Source organism: Macroventuria anomochaeta (assembly GCF_010093625.1).
Source record: "Macroventuria anomochaeta strain CBS 525.71 unplaced genomic scaffold BU25scaffold_11, whole genome shotgun sequence".
Classification (NCBI taxonomy): Eukaryota; Fungi; Ascomycota; class Dothideomycetes; order Pleosporales; family Didymellaceae; genus Macroventuria; species Macroventuria anomochaeta.
Window position 1 is genome coordinate 239,670 of NW_022985372.1, and position 16,152 is coordinate 255,821.

The window sequence follows — 16,152 nt, forward strand, 5'->3', positions numbered from 1 at the left end:
GCTCAGCTGTCGTTTTTCATTGCGTTTTACAAAGCTCGCTCTAACGGCGCAAGGGCAGATTTGTAAGCAACTTCGATCATCAGCCGCAACCGATCGTCGCAAACCCCGTAGCCGTGTGGGTTGAATAGTTCGCCGAACATCAAACGCCTCACTCACAGCACTGCAAGAGCAGACAGCTTCTGATTGTTGCAAAGCTTTAGAGCGACATATATTTAAATGACTATATTAATGTTGCCATAAAAAGATCTGCATACTTCAATAGTAGACCCGGCCGGTTGGCGCAATGGTAGCGCGCAGCCCTCCTAAGGCTGAGGCTGTGGGTTCGAGTCCCACATCGGTCGCTTCTTTTTTGCTCTCGTCGCGCCCTACACCGGAAATGCACAACGACATTGGTCACTTTTCTGCGTGGACCATTTCCGTGTTCGACCCCTACGTTATTTTTGCACCTTGCACTGGGGGTTGGGAGGTAGAGATCGCCCTCTTTGGAGGCATCTGACGGCCGTCTTAACTGCTCGGGAGTCGTGGATCTCAATGCGACGCCCTCCTAAGGTTGTTGCATGGATATAGGAAATGCGGCGAGGTAAAGTAACCACCGCCAGCGGCGACTTAGTTGCCAGCTTGAATTCGCTTAGTGTTCTGAACGTCTCCAGAGACAACATCCTATTAAGAAGGGATGTTCATACTACCATCACATTATCCACAGTCTTTAGAGAGCTCACATCTTGAATTCTTAACTTGTTCCTTCGGTTTGTTACAGTACTATTGATATCCACCCTTCGCCGTTTATCGCATACCAGCCTCAGCATCTGTGTAATCCCACTTCGGCAACTTCATAGTACCATGCTCATTCAAGTGCTTGTGCATATCGTACGCATTCCACAGCAAGTGCGGCTGGTGACCCCATCCCTTCCTCAGACACTCGAACTCCGCCTTATCAAAGTAGTCCTGAAGGATCGGCTTGTAGTCAGGGTGCGCGCACTTGTTGATGATGACTCTGGCGCGCTCGCGGGGAGACATGCCGCGGACGTCGGCGAGACCCTGCTCGGTGACGATGACGTCGAGATCGTGCTCGGTCTGGTCGACGTGCGTTACCTTAGGCACGATGCAGGATACTCCGGTAGGGTCGTTCTTGGACGGGCGTGTGGAGGGTGTGTGCATGATGGAGTATTTGGCGGAGCGGAGGAAGTCGGCTGAGCCGCCGAGACCGTTTAGGATGCGGGAGCCCATGACGCAGGTCGAGTTGGCGTGGGCGTAGATGTCGACTTCGACGGGGGTGTTCATACTAGAGTGAAGTTAGCACAGTTGCAAATGTTCTTAAGCAAACGGAGGCTTACCCAATCACACCAAGACGGCGAATGATCTCAGGCGAGTTCGAGACCTGCTGCGAACGGAGTAGTAGCTTTGGTGCATAGTCCTCCCAGCCCTTGTAGAAACGCTCGAATCCCTCAGGCGAGAAACGGATCGATGTCGCAGTAGCGAAGTCAAGATTGCCAGAGTCGAACAGATCAAGGAAAGAGTCTTGCAAGACCTCAGTCCAGACCTTCAGGTTCTTGAAATTGGCACCTCCGGTCGCAAGACCCTCAACGACGGCGTTCGCAATGTTACCAATGCCGGACTGGAGAGGGAGAAGGTTCGCGGGTAGTCGTCCCTTGTTGACCTCGTGCTCCAAGAACTCGATGAGGTTACCAGCAATGGCCTTCGAGGTGGCATCCGCAGGAGTGTTGGGCTGCGTTTGATCGGCGTAGTCACTCTCGACGATGGCAACAACCTTCTCAGGGTCAACTGGGACGTGAGGTGTACCAATACGGTCCTCGGGAGACATGACAAGGTACGGCTTTCGGCGAGGTGGCAGATCTGTCATTGTGATGTCGTGAAGACCCTCGTAGTTGGGACTGGCGGTGTTTACTTCAATGATGATCTTGTCGGCCATCTGAACGAGTTCGGGTGTTGCGCCTACTGATGCACCGGGAATGATACCACCATCTTCTGTGATCGCAGATGCTTCCACAATGGTGACGTCCAGACGGTTCTGTGGCTTGTCGAGGGTGTAGAATCCGTACATCAGGTCCACAGGGAACATACTCAGATGCTTGTCCCAAAACTTGATGTTGCCGTTGTTGATCCCCTTGGCGATGTCCTTGCCGACTTGATGCGGCGATCGGCGGTTGATCATGTTGTTTCTCGCCCATCGGTTCTCAGTCTCTGCGCCAGACGATGCACCGACGAACAGATTGTACTTGAGTTTGCCCTGGAGGTTGTTTTTCTCGACATGTTCTGCGAGGGCAATTGGGATCTTCCTGAACAAGAATTGTTAGTCTCGAAGTGAAACCTTCAAATGCTGCATATAAGATTGCCAAGTCACTAAACTTCTCAACTCAAGATGGTGGAGTCGGAGATGTCTCGGCGATTCTGCCTGCCTTCAAACTTCCGCTCCCCCTCGGCATACTCTCGACACCATTCCACGTCACATCTCTACAAACCAAGCTCCAGACAATCCATCTCTTCCAATTGAAATCTCATGTCCTTTCGAACAGACTTGCCGAAACGAAAGGGAGCTCCACTCACTTTGGGTAGCCGACACCTGTGAATCCAGACCAGCCAATGTATGCATCATTGGGAAAGTGGTGAATCAGATCCTCCGCTTTCGCAATCTTCTTCAGATAACTAGGTCTCCTGACCCTAGCCTTCAGCGCTGCAGAGACCGACATGGTTGCTGCTCTCTCCTTCTGTCGGCGAAAAGCTTATCGATTGTCGAGATCAGAGGTCGGTGGTGGTTGGTGCTGAAGCTCCCTTGAATTCGCGTGAGCTCACCTGCACGTCAGGCGCGTCAAAACGAAATGCGAGGTTCTGGGGAAAGGATGGAGAGCAAAAGGGTCAATGGGGAAGGCTAGGTGGGACTCTGGAGTATTTAAATGTTTCGACATCATGACTAAGGGGTGCACGCGAAGCTGGAGCGTTGGTGGGCTCAGCCGATCCGCTGATTTGGTTGTTGCTGGACCCACGCAGCAAGGATGAGGTCATATTTGTTACGGACATCCCGCACGACCCCGGGTGGAGGGGCATGCAGGAACACCGATCGAGAAGTGGGATTGATATGAAGTCCCGAATTGGCTTATTGATGTACAGAAATCAAGTTGAGGCTCTTGAAATATCTGGGCAACGGCTCTGGTGTCTTGGCCTGGAATCGCAAGTGGGACATGGTAGGAGCTGCTCAAACTGTCAATGTAGAGCTCTGTGACGCAGTGCTATTTGCAATTGAGTTGTAGACCACCAGCGACATTCAGAGGGTACTCCAGGGTACGACTACAGGTTAAGAATGTTGTGTCGAGGATCTGCAGCTCATCTCTCGGCCGCAAGATCGGAGTAGATTCGGCGAAGCATTCGTATTGCCAAAGTTCAGGTCACCATGGTTCTCGTAGCACAAGCATTGTCAAGGTATGGTTTCATATTGTCGTTAATGGTCGTTGTTACTCCTAAGAATGCTCGCTAGATTCACAGGCAGGCCCATTGGGCTCAAAAGTATGATAAATAACAATGCAGGGCTCAATGGCCAGTATGTCTCTGATAAAGGACAACAATTGCAAAAGAAGTGACTTTCACAGTCTTCCTGATATGATGAGGTAAGAATATGCCTTCAATGCAACAAAGCAAGTGGGTATCACCGCACCACAACGCCGACAATGCAATGCGTCCGCCGAGCCTTAGAGATGAGGGTGTTGAAAGATCCTAGGAAGTGTAGGATGAGTTTTCCTGTCAGTTACCGTGCCGGCTGCGGAGCATATGGTCCGGCTGAGTAGTGACTTGAGGTAGGCATGGGCGGCTGATAGACCATCCGCCTATCTTGAGGTGGATATGCTTCGAACATAACACGCCGTTGAGGTGCTCCTTCTCGCAGCGAGCTGTGTCCGGCCTGACTGGTGTGGGGGAAGTATTGCGCGTTCTTTGGGCTGCTCATAAACAGTAATGTGTCGACAGCGTCCTTCTCCGCTTGCTGACTGGGCATGCGAAGGATGCCCGCTCGAGGTGTGGTTGGTGCTCTTTGACCGGCGCCTACATCACTGTGGTGCTTTCTTTGCGCTGATCCTAGCAATGATGGGGGTGGATGTGTAGTACTCGATCTACGCCTCCTTGCAGACTCAAACTCAGGGGCTGGAGCGAGCCCAAGCCCTACGTTTCCGCCTGTGATGGATATGAGGTTAGCAGCAGCGTTCGTCGCTGGCTTGTTGGTCGATCGCCAATATGCTAAGAATTGTCAACACTATGATCTCACAGTAGAGTTGTAGTACTGACTTGTATTGAGAGCATGTGACCGCACAGAGTCGGAGGTTGGAGACACCATCACTTGATCGGAGCTGTCAGAGATTGCACTTGGTCTCCGTCGATAGTCCGTGGTGGAAGGTGAGTCAAACGTGACTCGAGAGCCACCAGGTGCAGAGTTGGGCGATCCGCGCTGTGATTGGACTTCTTCTAATTCGTCAAGCGACTGCTTCTCCCAGCCGTTCTGTACTTTCACCATGGCATACGAGAGACGAGTCTTCAGTTGGGCGGATAGCTGCATGCGCGTTAGCCGCATATAGTTCATGCCTTGGAAGATGGCCACGCACCTCCCCAATTCGAGTGCTCGAGTGTGTATCCATGCTCTTGTTCCGCTTGTGTGCAGAGGTCTTTTCTGTTGGACTTGTTGTCGATCCATCACCCTTCACTGATCCATCTGCACTCCTCTTGAAGCCCTGAGTGGTGGGCGAAACTAGCGGCATGGGAGTTGCTGTTGTGTGACCGGTTTGCGGCGCGTTCGCAGCGGCTATGTCGATCTGTCGCACATCTGTTTTGGCGGCTTGATTATGGGCGCGACTTGTAGAGGCTGGCATTGGGACTTGTGTCGGTTTACTGTGACCTGCAGGGCCACAGGGCTCGGACGGTGAGGCTTCATCTTGATCCGAGGATAAGTTACTCGAGGTCGAGGCTAGAGCTGGTGCAGAGAAAGTGCTAGAGATCGTAGATACTACGCTCTCCTGTGATTCTGGCACATCCAATCTACGTGGCGTAGTAAGATCTATGGGGTGGGCAATTTCGGTCTCTGTGATGCATGTCGTAAGTGGACGCTCATCGCGATCGTGCTAGAGACGCGACTTACGCATCGTGGCGGCGGGGTAAGGTCCCAACGTGTAGATTGCAAGATACAACTTGATCCAGGTCCAAGAATCAATAAGAAACAATGGAATAGCTGAGCAGTATATGTAGACAAGGACCAGATACCCTGATGGCGGGGTGATTGATTGGGAGGGTTGGTCCACGGGCGTGTTCTCGAAGGCTTGGGCGCGTGCTGATGAGTTAAGACAGCCGTTCGCGTCACCCTAGAGAGGACCGAGCCTCAAACAACCGGACAGAGAGGCAGAACAGAGAACACAAGAGCGCAGAGCACTCAGGGGGATCCAGTGGCGCGTCGCGTACAGGTGAAGGGGAGAAGGGTGGTTCTCGACCTCGAGTATGCCTGAAGGATGCCGCGCGATCACGAGTGCCCCAGAACGCGCGTGCTTAGCGGTGGCGAGCTCCCGGCGCGGGTGCACGCGCGAGCAAGTGATTTGGCCAGATGCCTGGCTAAGCTCATGCAATGCAGCCGCCGCGACGGTTCGTAAGAGTTTTCCAGGCATCTGTGATGTGCCGCTCCTGCAGGTTGCTGCATGACAGAGAGCGTCAAACAGAAAGAGCTGCTTGTCTTGCGTTGTTCTCCGGTTCGTTTGTGCGTGATTTACAGACGCAATCAATTAACGATGCTCCACACACGCGTTTCTAAATACTCCAGGCAGCCGGCAACCACCGTATTGAACACGCAAACGCAGCAGCTTGCACGAATGGATAGTGTATGAGGAGGGTTTAGAGGTTGGCATTGTGGAATTGTGTTGCCTGCTGATTGACTATGACAGAGTTTTAAGGGTTTTTTGCGCTTCCATGTACCACGAAGTTGGGTCACATTGTCAATTGTAAAGAGCCGAAGTCTCTGCTTGAGCAACAGATGCATTCGTCAAGTTTCGCTTGCTGCGGCGCTATGTAAATCCTGATATCATGTACAAACGTCCTTCGTATTCAATCCATCTGTACCTACTGAGGTATCTCAAAAACGTGCAGTCCGTCAAATCACACAAGAACACTCCCACAACGCCTGTTGCAAACAAAGGTACACGCATTCAGAAAGCGTAACCGACACCGCTGGCTTTGCGGTGGGTCAATCCATGGTCGTTCCATGCTCCACCACGGCCCTCCTCTGCGATCTTCCCGCTCACGTCACGTCTGCGGCCTGGTGTACCAAGATCTGAGTCGTCGAACTCATAGGGGTTGACGTAGTCGATGCCGGACCTGCTAACAACACGCGGCGAAACAGCCTTCACGGGTGTGTGGTTGAATTCGCCAGTCTTGCGCACACTCGTATATGACTTCTTGTCCAAGCTGAAGGGTGCATTCTGCGCCAGGATGTTCTTGACGGGCGAAGAGTTGATTGTGTACTGTGCGGTCGCACTCGGGAGATGGTCGGGCTGGTTCTTGAACGAACCCTTCTTTGGCGAGGTGGCAGGAGAGTTTGAAGCCGAGTCACCATTCCTGATGCCGTGCGCTGCAGCCTTAAGGTCACCATAGTATCGCGACTTTGGTGTGCTGCCACGTGAGTGGGAGCGGCTGAAGGTGGCCTCTGTGGAGATTGAAGTTGTTGTCTGCGTGCGCTTGAGACTCGAAGGAGGCGGTGTGTTCTTCTTGGTATCGAAGTTGGGGATCGGCGGAGGAGTAGGTTGAGGAGTCGGTGGGTTCATGCGCAAAGGTTGAGGGATCATCGGTCGGTCAACCTCATCCTCAAAATCTGAGACATCGTATGAAGAAACCGTAGTGTAGCCCTTCTTCTGGCCAAAAGTAGACTGCTTTGGTGCCAGATAGCGGGTGTCGTTGCCCTGCTCATCATTATCATCAGGATGAACGAACCAGTTGTCGTTCTGCAAATCTTCACGGCTACTCTTCTCAAGAGCGATGTCACCGGTAGCAGTGGGTTTATCGTTACAGGCAGTGGTAGGAGGCGTGTAGAAGTCCTGCTTGGACGAGGATGTGACGTAAGAGTTATTCCTGTCGTGTCGCTGCATGTTTGCTTGCTGGACAAGGAAAGATTTACGTTGAGCTAAGGTCTCATTGTCAACGTTATCATCCTGGCGATAGAGATCATCACGGTGAGCCATGCTTGTTCGAAACTGGCGAGCTGACCGAGGAGTGTGCGGCGAATAGGCTGTTTCCGAGTTGGTACGAGTATGCATGAAAGCCATTTGTGTCTTAGTGGGACTCGAGACGTCCTGCGAAAGCAGTGGGTCAGATTGAGAGTTCCTGTCAACAGAAGTTGTGCTTTGGGCACTGAAGCGCTTCTCATTGTCAAGGAAAGGTGTGATAGCGGAGATCGACGAGTTCTTATGCTTGTGCTTCGACTTTCTGCGAGTCAAGTTGTCTTCAAGAGGGTTCATATCAGGTGGTAGCTTCGTGATCCTCCTGAAGACAATGACGAGATACATGTCGATAAGCACCGAGAGCAGATGGATACCTGCGGCAGTTGTCGCAGTGAGCCATGTTGTGAGGAGGATCTTGTTCGTCTTGTCGTCAGTTGGGAACAAAGTCCTCCAGCGTCCCACAGTTCCAGCTTCCATATCGGCATTCCGGTGCGAAAGAAGCAGAGTGTAGACGTAGAACGGGATGAAGCCGGCATCGGTGACCAAGGCGAAGAAGTGGTAGCTGGCTGAGCTAGCCGGAGGTCGCGACGTGGGACTACGAATGAGGTGGTAGATGGCATACAGACATACTACAATATCGACACCGGGCTATACTGGTCAGTCTTTTGCCCTCTCTCATGTCCAATACTTTCACATACCGGGATCCTCATGATCCATCCTTCAGTGTCCTGCGCACCGCGAATAAAAATGCCACAGAGTAGCAGTCCCACGGCGCCCAAGAGACTGCACACACGGAAGAAGAGCTGTGTCCATCGCGCAATCTTGATCCACAGCTTGGTCTTTGGGCTCATGGGCTTGGCGTCGGTCTTACCATATGGTAAGATAAGGTAGCTATCCGGATGCTTGTTGAAATTGACCAAGGGACCATCCTGCTTCTTCTTCGGGGGCGAGGGCGGCGTGCGACTGGCCATGGTCACCGCCTTGGGGTTGAATTCGTTCGGGACGTCGTTCATCGACTGCCTCTCCGGCGCCGAGTAGAGGTAGGGCTGCCAGCGGCCCATGATGGCGACTCAGGCAGGCAAGGAATGATGGCCTTCCTTACGCGACCTTCGGAAAGGAAGGTGAGAGCGTTCGCTTAGCACAGGAATGCTTGCGATGAACACATGGGTTGCGCGAGGATCTGGGGAGCTATGTAGTAAATACATCGTTGCCAGGACAACGGTTGGCTGCGAACTTCCCGTGCCGGTTTGCCCATGACGTACTGATTCGCGGATAGGACGGGCGTGTTCCTGCATTGGCCCAAATCGCTTCAACGCTTTTGAGTTCTAGCGCTCCAGGAACATGTGGGGCGCCGGCGATACTCGTGCCTTAGAGAGCGCATGTCCAGGCGAATTCCATGTTTGTCGGTCGTTCGACGCGCGAACAGGCCGAGGCTCGACCTCAGCTTGACAAATCGAGACGAGTGTGACTCAAGTCAAGAACTGAAGTGGCTCAGATGTCTCTGGTGTGAATGTGATTGAAGTGGATATTAGTTCAATCAATGCATCGAAGTCGACATTGAGGTTCGGCGCGTTCTTAGTCATCCGTTGAAGTTGTCCGGTTGATGACATCGCCCAGGCATCTGACCCTACGCAGGATGATACCCATGAAACGCCTGCTTCCGCCGCCATATGTCTGCATCAGCTGCACTCGACGCATAACAGCTCGATCTGCGTGCGCAACACGTGATAATGGCTCCCCTCAGCCATCACGAAGCTATAGTAGCGTCGCTGCGACACCGTCACGACCGTTGAAAACTACCACCAAGTTGGCAACAACTCTCTTACCCGCCCCTCACAACGCATACAGCACCGCTGTACCTCCACGAAAAGGCTTGCGCATAGCCATCATAGGATCCGGGCCAGCCGGCTTCTACACAGCCCATCGCCTCCTGCACAAAGTACAAGATGCCGTCATCGACATGTACGAACAGCTGCCTGTACCATATGGTCTTGTACGGTTTGGAGTAGCACCGGATCACCCAGAAGTCAAGAACTGCCAGGATACGTTCGAAGAAGTAGCGCAGTCGCCGCGTTTCAACTACATTGGCAATGTGCGCGTAGGCCACCACATCGAGCTAGCAAAGCTCAAACCACATTATGATGCCATGCTGTTCTCATATGGCGCGGATGAGGACAGAAGGTTGGGGATACCAGGGGAAGATCTCGAGGGCGTATTCTCGGCGAGAGCGTTTGTGGGATGGTACAATGGGCTGCCGCAGTTTCATAACTTGAAGCCAGACCTGCAGAGCGGAGAGCACGCTGTGGTTGTTGGGCAGGGAAACGTAGCGTTGGATGTTGCACGCATCCTTCTTGCACCTCTTGATCATCTCAAGAAGACAGACATCACCGAGCAAGCTATTCAAGCCCTGTCAGAGAGCAAGATCAAGCATGTCAGGGTGGTGGGTAGACGTGGCCCGCTACAGGTAAGAGTACAGCCTAGCATCATGGGGATTTGTACTGATTGTTTACAAGGTTGCCTTCACAGTCAAAGAAGCTCGCGAGCTGATGAAGATTCCATCCATTGCCTTTCACGATATCGATCGATCCTTCTACCCAATAGAAATCAAGAAGCTGCCCCGAGTTCAAAAGCGCACCGCTGAAGTCCTGCTGAAAGGTAGCACAGCTACACCAGAGGAGGTCGAACGGTCATGGACTCTTGATTTCCTGAGAGCACCTACTTCCATGAATGCCGAGCAAGGATCAAATCATCTATCGTCGATGACCTTCAGGAAGCAGCAGTTTGTACCGGATGCTGACCCACTGGATCCCTCTGCACGCGTACAACCGACTGAGGATGACATCACAGTTCCTGCGTCCCTCGCCTTCCGTTCTGTGGGCTATAAATCGACTGCTCTCCGTGGTCTGTCCGACCTAGGCGTGCCTTTCGACTCGAAACTGGGCATCATACCAAATGATGTCCATGGACGAGTTATATCTCCAGATGCTGGCCCTGGCAGTTTGACAGCTGGTCATATCTCTGGCTTGTACTGTGCAGGATGGGTAAAGAGAGGTCCCACTGGGGTCATTGCTAGTACTATGCAAGATGCTTTCACATCTGCGGACGTCATTGCGTACGATTGGGAGAACAACGCAAAGTTCCTGAATGATGCTCATGGGGAAGACAAGAGCACACACCTAGGGTGGGATGGTGTCAAGGCTGAAGTAGAGGCGAAAGGCGTACGACCGCTCAGCTGGAATGACTGGAAGAGAATCGATGAAGCAGAAAGAGCACGTGGGAGGGAGAAGGGCAAAAAAAGAGAGAAGTTTGCAAGTGTAGCCGAGATGCTCCAGGTTTTGGATGCTTAAGCGCAGTCAGCCTGCAGGCGTACTTCGCCTCGACTTCGCCAAGTCGTGACTGTGCACATAACGCCTACATTGTGATGAAATCACTCGCCGTCTACATAAGCACCTTGGTCCTGGCCTCTGAATTCGCAACGGCTCTTAACATGCCAAAGATGCAAAAGTCATTCTTCATCATGGGGGCTGCAATACACCCCACATGGACGGCAATCGTCATCCTCGCGTGGCTGCTGATCTCTTGCTACGACATCAAAAATCTCATCACCAAGATACGCACTTCACTATTCGATTAGACCTTCCTTTTCTGCAGAACTAGGCCAGTAGAGGCCCTTTAAAAGCTTACCAGGCTATACCTGATCCTCCAAAAAAGATAGCGCTTGTAGAATCAACAGTTTCCGTTATCAGGAAATGCTCAGAGGGCCTACGGTAGAGTTCGAAGTCCATCGCGACACGCACAGCACTACACGAAAGACATGCTGCGGGCGCACTACAAGCATATTGCTGTGTTTGGCGCACTTGATCCAGGTTGTTCTGACAATATATCTCTGCTCAAGACGTCTTGCTCTAGATACAGCGTCGCTGTCAGGCATGGGGTTGCCTATTTCCACCACCGATGCTAGCTCTTCTACGATGACTCTGGCTGGTACCCGAGCATTCAAGATATCTCAGCTGGGTGTGCTTATCGTTTGCATACACATTCCCCTTCAGCTACTTCCTACTCGTTGGACGTAAACCGCCAAAGACCACTTCTGGAAATATAGGTCACGTCTGCTACCGCGATCTGTGGTCTGGACCATTTTCTTTTTTTTTTTCACGACACTCGACCTCATCGCGGGTTCATCTCGTACACGCGACCTCCCAATTTACGGGCTCCTGTGACGCTACAAGACAGGCTTACTCGGGGCTTACATTATGCCTGTCATACTTGGGGCTTACGCTATGCTTGTATCCATATCCTGGCTACTAGGTTACCTACCGGTCTGGCTGGACACGTTTGCTTCTACGCTAGTACTGCAGTACTACTCAACCTTCAACATCAACCGACAGTTTCCTGCCGTGTACCATTTCGTGAATGATGAGCCCAAAGGCATCCGTACGACATCTGTGAGCGGAGATCGCGCCGAAGATGCTTACGCATTGTATATATTCTGGTACTTTGCGCCGGGCATTAGATATATCCTCTACAAAATTGTCAAGTTAGGCTCGAGCATGAACAACCAAGCGGAACGTATGTCGCAATCAGTCATTGCGACATCAGGGTGCGTTTACACCACAGAGCTCTACTTGTGGATGTGGGAAGATTTTGAGGGTCGAAGAGATAATAACATACACAAGCATCACCAGAGCCATATCCGAGCGTAAAAGATCGCAGATGCACTTAGGCTCTGTTTAGGTTAGCCAAAAGCTAAACTCAAGACTACAAGATATCGTGGCTACATCAGACAAACACAAAATTTGCGCTGAAGAGTTCCAGCCTTCGTTTTTGGAAATCAAGAGTTTGTTGAACATCGTGCATTCGCTATCCTAGATTTGCATCCATGTACCTAACATAACCTCCAAGTGTCAACGAACCCTTCCAGATGAACGTTGTCAAGATGAAAGAAGACGCCATCATCTGAGACTAGTGGTGGTAGCGGGACTTTTCAGGGCACCGATTGAACTCGCCGTGACACTTCTTACACTGCAGTCACGTCAGTAAAATTTCGATGATCCAAACACCTTGAATTCACCTCTGGCGTGCGGTGGCACACGTGCTCACGGCAGGTCTGCTTGCAACCCTCTTGACCCTGGGTGTGACCGTTCTGCATCATCATCAGTGCCGCAACTTCACGTCAACTTGAATGTGTGGTGGCTCACCTTGAAGCAGAAGTCGAGCATGCCGGTGCAGTAGTTACAGTCGATAGTGCCCTGGGGCGTATCGCGAACAACCAGTTCTGGCGCAGCCTGCGCAGCTGAAATGGCGGACACGGCGGCGCTGAGGGCGAGAGCGTACGGCATGATCGTGATCTTCATGTTGTTTGTTCTGCGAACGTTCGTTGTCGAGTTGTTCGGGATTCGAGGGTTTCCAAGTGACCAAGAAGTCGAGCGGATATTGTAGGTAGCTGGGGTTGAAAAGGAGTGTGAAAGTCGATTGACCGTGAGCGAGTGTGAATCTGGAGAGGAGAAGGTGGATGCGCAGCACTGTGGAGTGAAGTTGCGGTCGGCACTAGTGGGGCGGTAAACAAACGAGCGTGGAAGGAAGTAAGTGAAGGTGGCTGCTAGTGTCGTTGGTCTTGGAGACGACAATAACGACTGCTCTTGAATGACAACTCCAGACTGTTGTTAGCGACACTGCGACACCTACGACAAAGTCAAGAGTAGCCAGCAAACAAACGCTTCACCCTGAGCGCTCACCACCCTCGGCTCCGGCGTCGTCTACCGCTTGCACAACGCAGCGAGGATGAATCATTCGCAGTCTGCGGATAATTGAATTGCAGGATGTCTCGGTATATGTACGTGTCAGTTGTTTGAGGTTGACGAGCTCGCGTCACCTGTGTAGCACTTACTGTGGTCACTACCGTCTTCACATGATGCAAAGGTCGTACACTGCGCGTTCAGGGTCGATTTTGAGCCTGTAATCTTGTCGATGATACATTCTGTTCGATGATCGCGCCGACTTCGACATTCGCTCTTGCCTCCCGCAAAACACTTTCGAACAGACCGCACGCCAGCTTCGAACACATCTAGAGATTGAGACAGACCACAATAGTGACTGGAGCGCAACTTGGCGACTTCTCGCACACACTTCAGTCTCCAAACGCCAAGGCTAATGACTTTTAGAAGGCTACAATCACCCCTTCTTACCATGAATTCAGGATATGCAGACTAGATGTTGCCTACACTGCTCCTTTCGAGGTGGAGGAACGACACCTATAGACATGGTGTGGCATGAACACCAAAATTAGACGTCAAGATCAAGGACAGCCAGACTTCGATGACGGTGAGACACGACCCTGAGCAAGATGTTCTTAGCATGCTGGTTGGTCACCTTCCTGGGTTCAGGGTCAGACATCGCAGACCACACCTCGCAAAGAAGAGTCGACACTCACACCTCGCATGTTCTCTAAGATAAAATCGAAGGTTGAGACACCGTGTAAGCCATGTTCTCTCGAATCCCTGACTACTTCCGCAGCCGCTTTGATCCGCTGTACTGCAACTGTTGCGATCATCACATCGAAATCATGTCTGCCAAGAACGAGACGACTGAGGGTAAGGCGACGAAGAAGTTACTCCAGGAGTGGTGTGCGTCCTTGGGACAGAATAAGAGCAAGATCGAATCTCAAAAACCCCAGGCTACTGATACCAAGGTCAGCAAACAGCAGCGGTTCAAGAGATATATATGCATAGGAAGGAGGGGGGGACGCGAAGTACAAAGCATGCTCAACGATCCAGTGATCGCACAGAGCGCGTTCGTCAAAGGCTCCGACCCAGGTAAGTAACTACACACCCAAATGATAAACACATATACTTACTACGATAGACTCTTCCAGAACCCGCATCCAACACTCCATAGACTTAATCTTCACTTCCATGACCGAGTCCGACAAACTCCTCCAATCGCTCACAAACCCATCCACGCAATGCTTCCTCGTCCACCTCGCCTCCGACCTAAACACCCAAGGATCCTTCCTCTCCAAGCTTCATAAGCTACCAACCGAAGCCACCCAGCTAGATGAATTTGCGAGTCTCAGCTATGCATCCTCCTGGCTGCAGTCCAGCCTCATCCTGATCCGCGACTCCTACTCTTTCGGCTCAGCAGGACTGCAGATGCCATTTGTGCCCCTGGAAACTGAGTACCAGCCTGCACGTGCGAGGGCCAAGGTATTACAACGACGGTATCCAGGTGAGCAGGTTGTGATCGCTACGCTAGATCTTGTGGCACTGAGACAGGCAAAACGCGTAGCCTCAGCCGAACATGCGTTCAAGATGCTGAGAGTCCCGATGGCGGGAGTCGACTTTTCACAGCGGCTGCTTGTGTGGGCTGAGGATGGTAAAACTGGGGGTGTTGTGCAGGGTTTGCGGGATGCGGTATTGGCCGTTGGGGAATGGACGGAGAAGGGGAACACTGACGAGACGGAGGACGCAGTTGGAACTAAGAGCAAGGCTGTTGCGACCGAGGGAGTTGCAGAGGATGGTGCGAGCGGAATGGGTCAGTCGAAGTCGGTGAGGGAGCCGAGGAAGAAGGGTTCTGTGGTGACGAGCTGCACTACTTCCGAAAGCTCGACGACTGGGAGGCTGAACTTGGGCGATTTGTTGGTGGTTGACGGAGGAGGTATGCGACGTAGTTGCTTGTTCTGATCAGAAGGCCACTGTGCACAGGATTCGACTTTACAATGTGTATTAACGCAATGTTATTTGAAGGAGTACCGACCTTTCAATTATCAAGTTCGAAGGAGAACTACAACTCAAGAACCTCCTGCACCACATCTTCCACAACCTTCTTCCAGCTCGCCTTCGGTGGCGCAAACCACTCCTTAAACACCTCCTTCAACACCTTATCCCCAAGCGTCATATGCTCGCCCTCTATGGTCTTGAAGTGAAGTCCACCCTTCTCATCCAACTTCTTCAATCCAATCCAATCCTCCTTGTAGATATCCCTATCCCTCAACTCCACCACGTCTCCACTCGTCAAATTCGTCTGCGCAAACCACCCTGTCTCCTTTGGGATAACCGTCGTATCGTTCTCAAACACATACATGACGAAATTACCCAGCTGCGCGAGATTCTGCGCATACGTGACATTCTTGAGCGCGCGCTCATTGTTGATGTCTGCGAGAAAGTTGCTGTTGGCGAGGTACTCGTCTGTCGGCTCGCCCGTGTCCTCATCAACAGCTTTGAAGTACTGCGCCGGCACGAGGTGGCCTTGCACCCAGGCGCCCCAGGTATTTGCTTTAAGCAGTCCGATGTAGCCCTTGCAGAGCCAGTCGGTAGGCTTGCAGAGCTGGTACTTGGCGATGCCATTGTGTTGGCTGCCGAATGTGACGAGGTTTCTCACTTGGATGCCGTTGGCACCGCCGCAGCGCTCGACTAGGCCGCGCAGGAATTGCCCGCCCTGCGAGAAGCCGAGGGCGTTGACGCCAGGCGCGGAGGAGAGGATGGGGTCGGCGGTAATGGCGGCGCAGACGGTGGCTATTTGCTCGGTGACGTTGCCGAGGAAGGTCGCAGTGCGGTCGGAGGAGGCATCTTCGTCGAGCCGGATGATGTAGACGTAGGTTCCCGGGTTTGTTTCTGAGGCAAGAGAGGCGACTTCTGCGAGGCCGTCGGCGGCGTAGTTGTCGCCTAGGCCGTGCCAGATGAGGAGAGGGAGAGGGTCGCTGGGGGGCGAGGAGGGTGAGGCGAGAACTCGTGCGCTGAGTAGCAGCGCTGACAGCGATAGCGATTGCAGCATGTTGGCAGGTTGTGGTGTCTTGTCGTTGCAATTTGAAGGCGCGCCGCAACGTATGTCGTCAGCGACGCGCCAGGGCCGAGGCACGCCCATAGCTTCGAGTTGATGGCGCGCTGATCGTCTCAGCATTAATGCCTCTTATGATAGTGGATCATTGTCGCCAGGTCTTTAGTTGATATCTGCTGTACTACAG

At 52.4% G+C, this 16,152-nt stretch overlaps 7 protein-coding genes and 1 non-coding gene across 8 annotated transcripts; 3 read left to right on the forward strand and 5 right to left on the reverse strand.

Moving 5' to 3' along the window:
* Positions 1-269: 269 nt before the first annotated feature.
* On the forward strand, positions 270-341 carry BU25DRAFT_t54. The gene has a single exon. It is a non-coding gene; the product is annotated as a tRNA-Arg (tRNA).
* A 147-nt stretch (positions 342-488) lies between these two features.
* Positions 489-3,008, reverse strand: BU25DRAFT_409456 (uncharacterized protein). The gene is made up of 3 exons (XM_033706058.1): positions 2,566-3,008; positions 1,335-2,297; positions 489-1,282 (listed from the first exon to the last, which is right to left on the reverse strand). The coding sequence occupies exons 1-3, from the start codon at positions 2,706-2,708 to the stop codon at positions 784-786; spliced, it is 1,605 nt and encodes a 534-aa protein (XP_033563160.1). The 5' UTR covers positions 2,709-3,008; the 3' UTR covers positions 489-783.
* Positions 3,009-3,437: 429 nt separating this feature from the next.
* On the reverse strand, positions 3,438-5,474 carry BU25DRAFT_409458 (uncharacterized protein). The gene is made up of 4 exons (XM_033706059.1): positions 5,135-5,474; positions 4,605-5,077; positions 4,291-4,552; positions 3,438-4,242 (listed from the first exon to the last, which is right to left on the reverse strand). The coding sequence occupies exons 1-4, from the start codon at positions 5,136-5,138 to the stop codon at positions 3,758-3,760; spliced, it is 1,224 nt and encodes a 407-aa protein (XP_033563161.1). The 5' UTR covers positions 5,139-5,474; the 3' UTR covers positions 3,438-3,757.
* Positions 5,475-6,009: 535 nt separating this feature from the next.
* Positions 6,010-8,338, reverse strand: BU25DRAFT_447487 (uncharacterized protein). The gene is made up of 2 exons (XM_033709541.1): positions 7,892-8,338; positions 6,010-7,841 (listed from the first exon to the last, which is right to left on the reverse strand). Exons 1-2 carry the CDS (start codon positions 8,252-8,254, stop codon positions 6,186-6,188), a joined length of 2,019 nt encoding a protein of 672 aa, XP_033563162.1. The 5' UTR covers positions 8,255-8,338; the 3' UTR covers positions 6,010-6,185.
* Positions 8,339-8,838: 500 nt separating this feature from the next.
* BU25DRAFT_420404 (NADPH:adrenodoxin oxidoreductase mitochondrial precursor) lies at positions 8,839-10,540 on the forward strand (the record flags this gene model as incomplete). Its single annotated transcript, XM_033708011.1, has 2 exons — positions 8,839-9,657; positions 9,707-10,540. The coding sequence occupies 2 exons, from the start codon at positions 8,839-8,841 to the stop codon at positions 10,538-10,540; spliced, it is 1,653 nt and encodes a 550-aa protein (XP_033563163.1).
* A 1,605-nt stretch (positions 10,541-12,145) lies between these two features.
* BU25DRAFT_447489 (uncharacterized protein) lies at positions 12,146-12,547 on the reverse strand (the record flags this gene model as incomplete). The annotated part of the gene is made up of 3 exons (XM_033709542.1): positions 12,146-12,215; positions 12,254-12,336; positions 12,392-12,547. 3 exons carry the CDS (start codon positions 12,545-12,547, stop codon positions 12,146-12,148), a joined length of 309 nt encoding a protein of 102 aa, XP_033563164.1.
* A 1,185-nt stretch (positions 12,548-13,732) lies between these two features.
* On the forward strand, positions 13,733-14,838 carry BU25DRAFT_490114 (uncharacterized protein; the record flags this gene model as incomplete). Its single annotated transcript, XM_033711474.1, has 3 exons — positions 13,733-14,005; positions 14,055-14,737; positions 14,794-14,838. The coding sequence occupies exons 1-3, from the start codon at positions 13,756-13,758 to the stop codon at positions 14,836-14,838; spliced, it is 978 nt and encodes a 325-aa protein (XP_033563165.1). The 5' UTR covers positions 13,733-13,755.
* A 59-nt stretch (positions 14,839-14,897) lies between these two features.
* Positions 14,898-15,962, reverse strand: BU25DRAFT_364964 (palmitoyl-protein thioesterase 1 precursor; the record flags this gene model as incomplete). The annotated part of the gene is made up of 1 exon (XM_033703804.1): positions 14,898-15,962. One exon carries the CDS (start codon positions 15,960-15,962, stop codon positions 14,973-14,975), a length of 990 nt encoding a protein of 329 aa, XP_033563166.1. The 3' UTR covers positions 14,898-14,972.
* Positions 15,963-16,152: the final 190 nt, after the last annotated feature.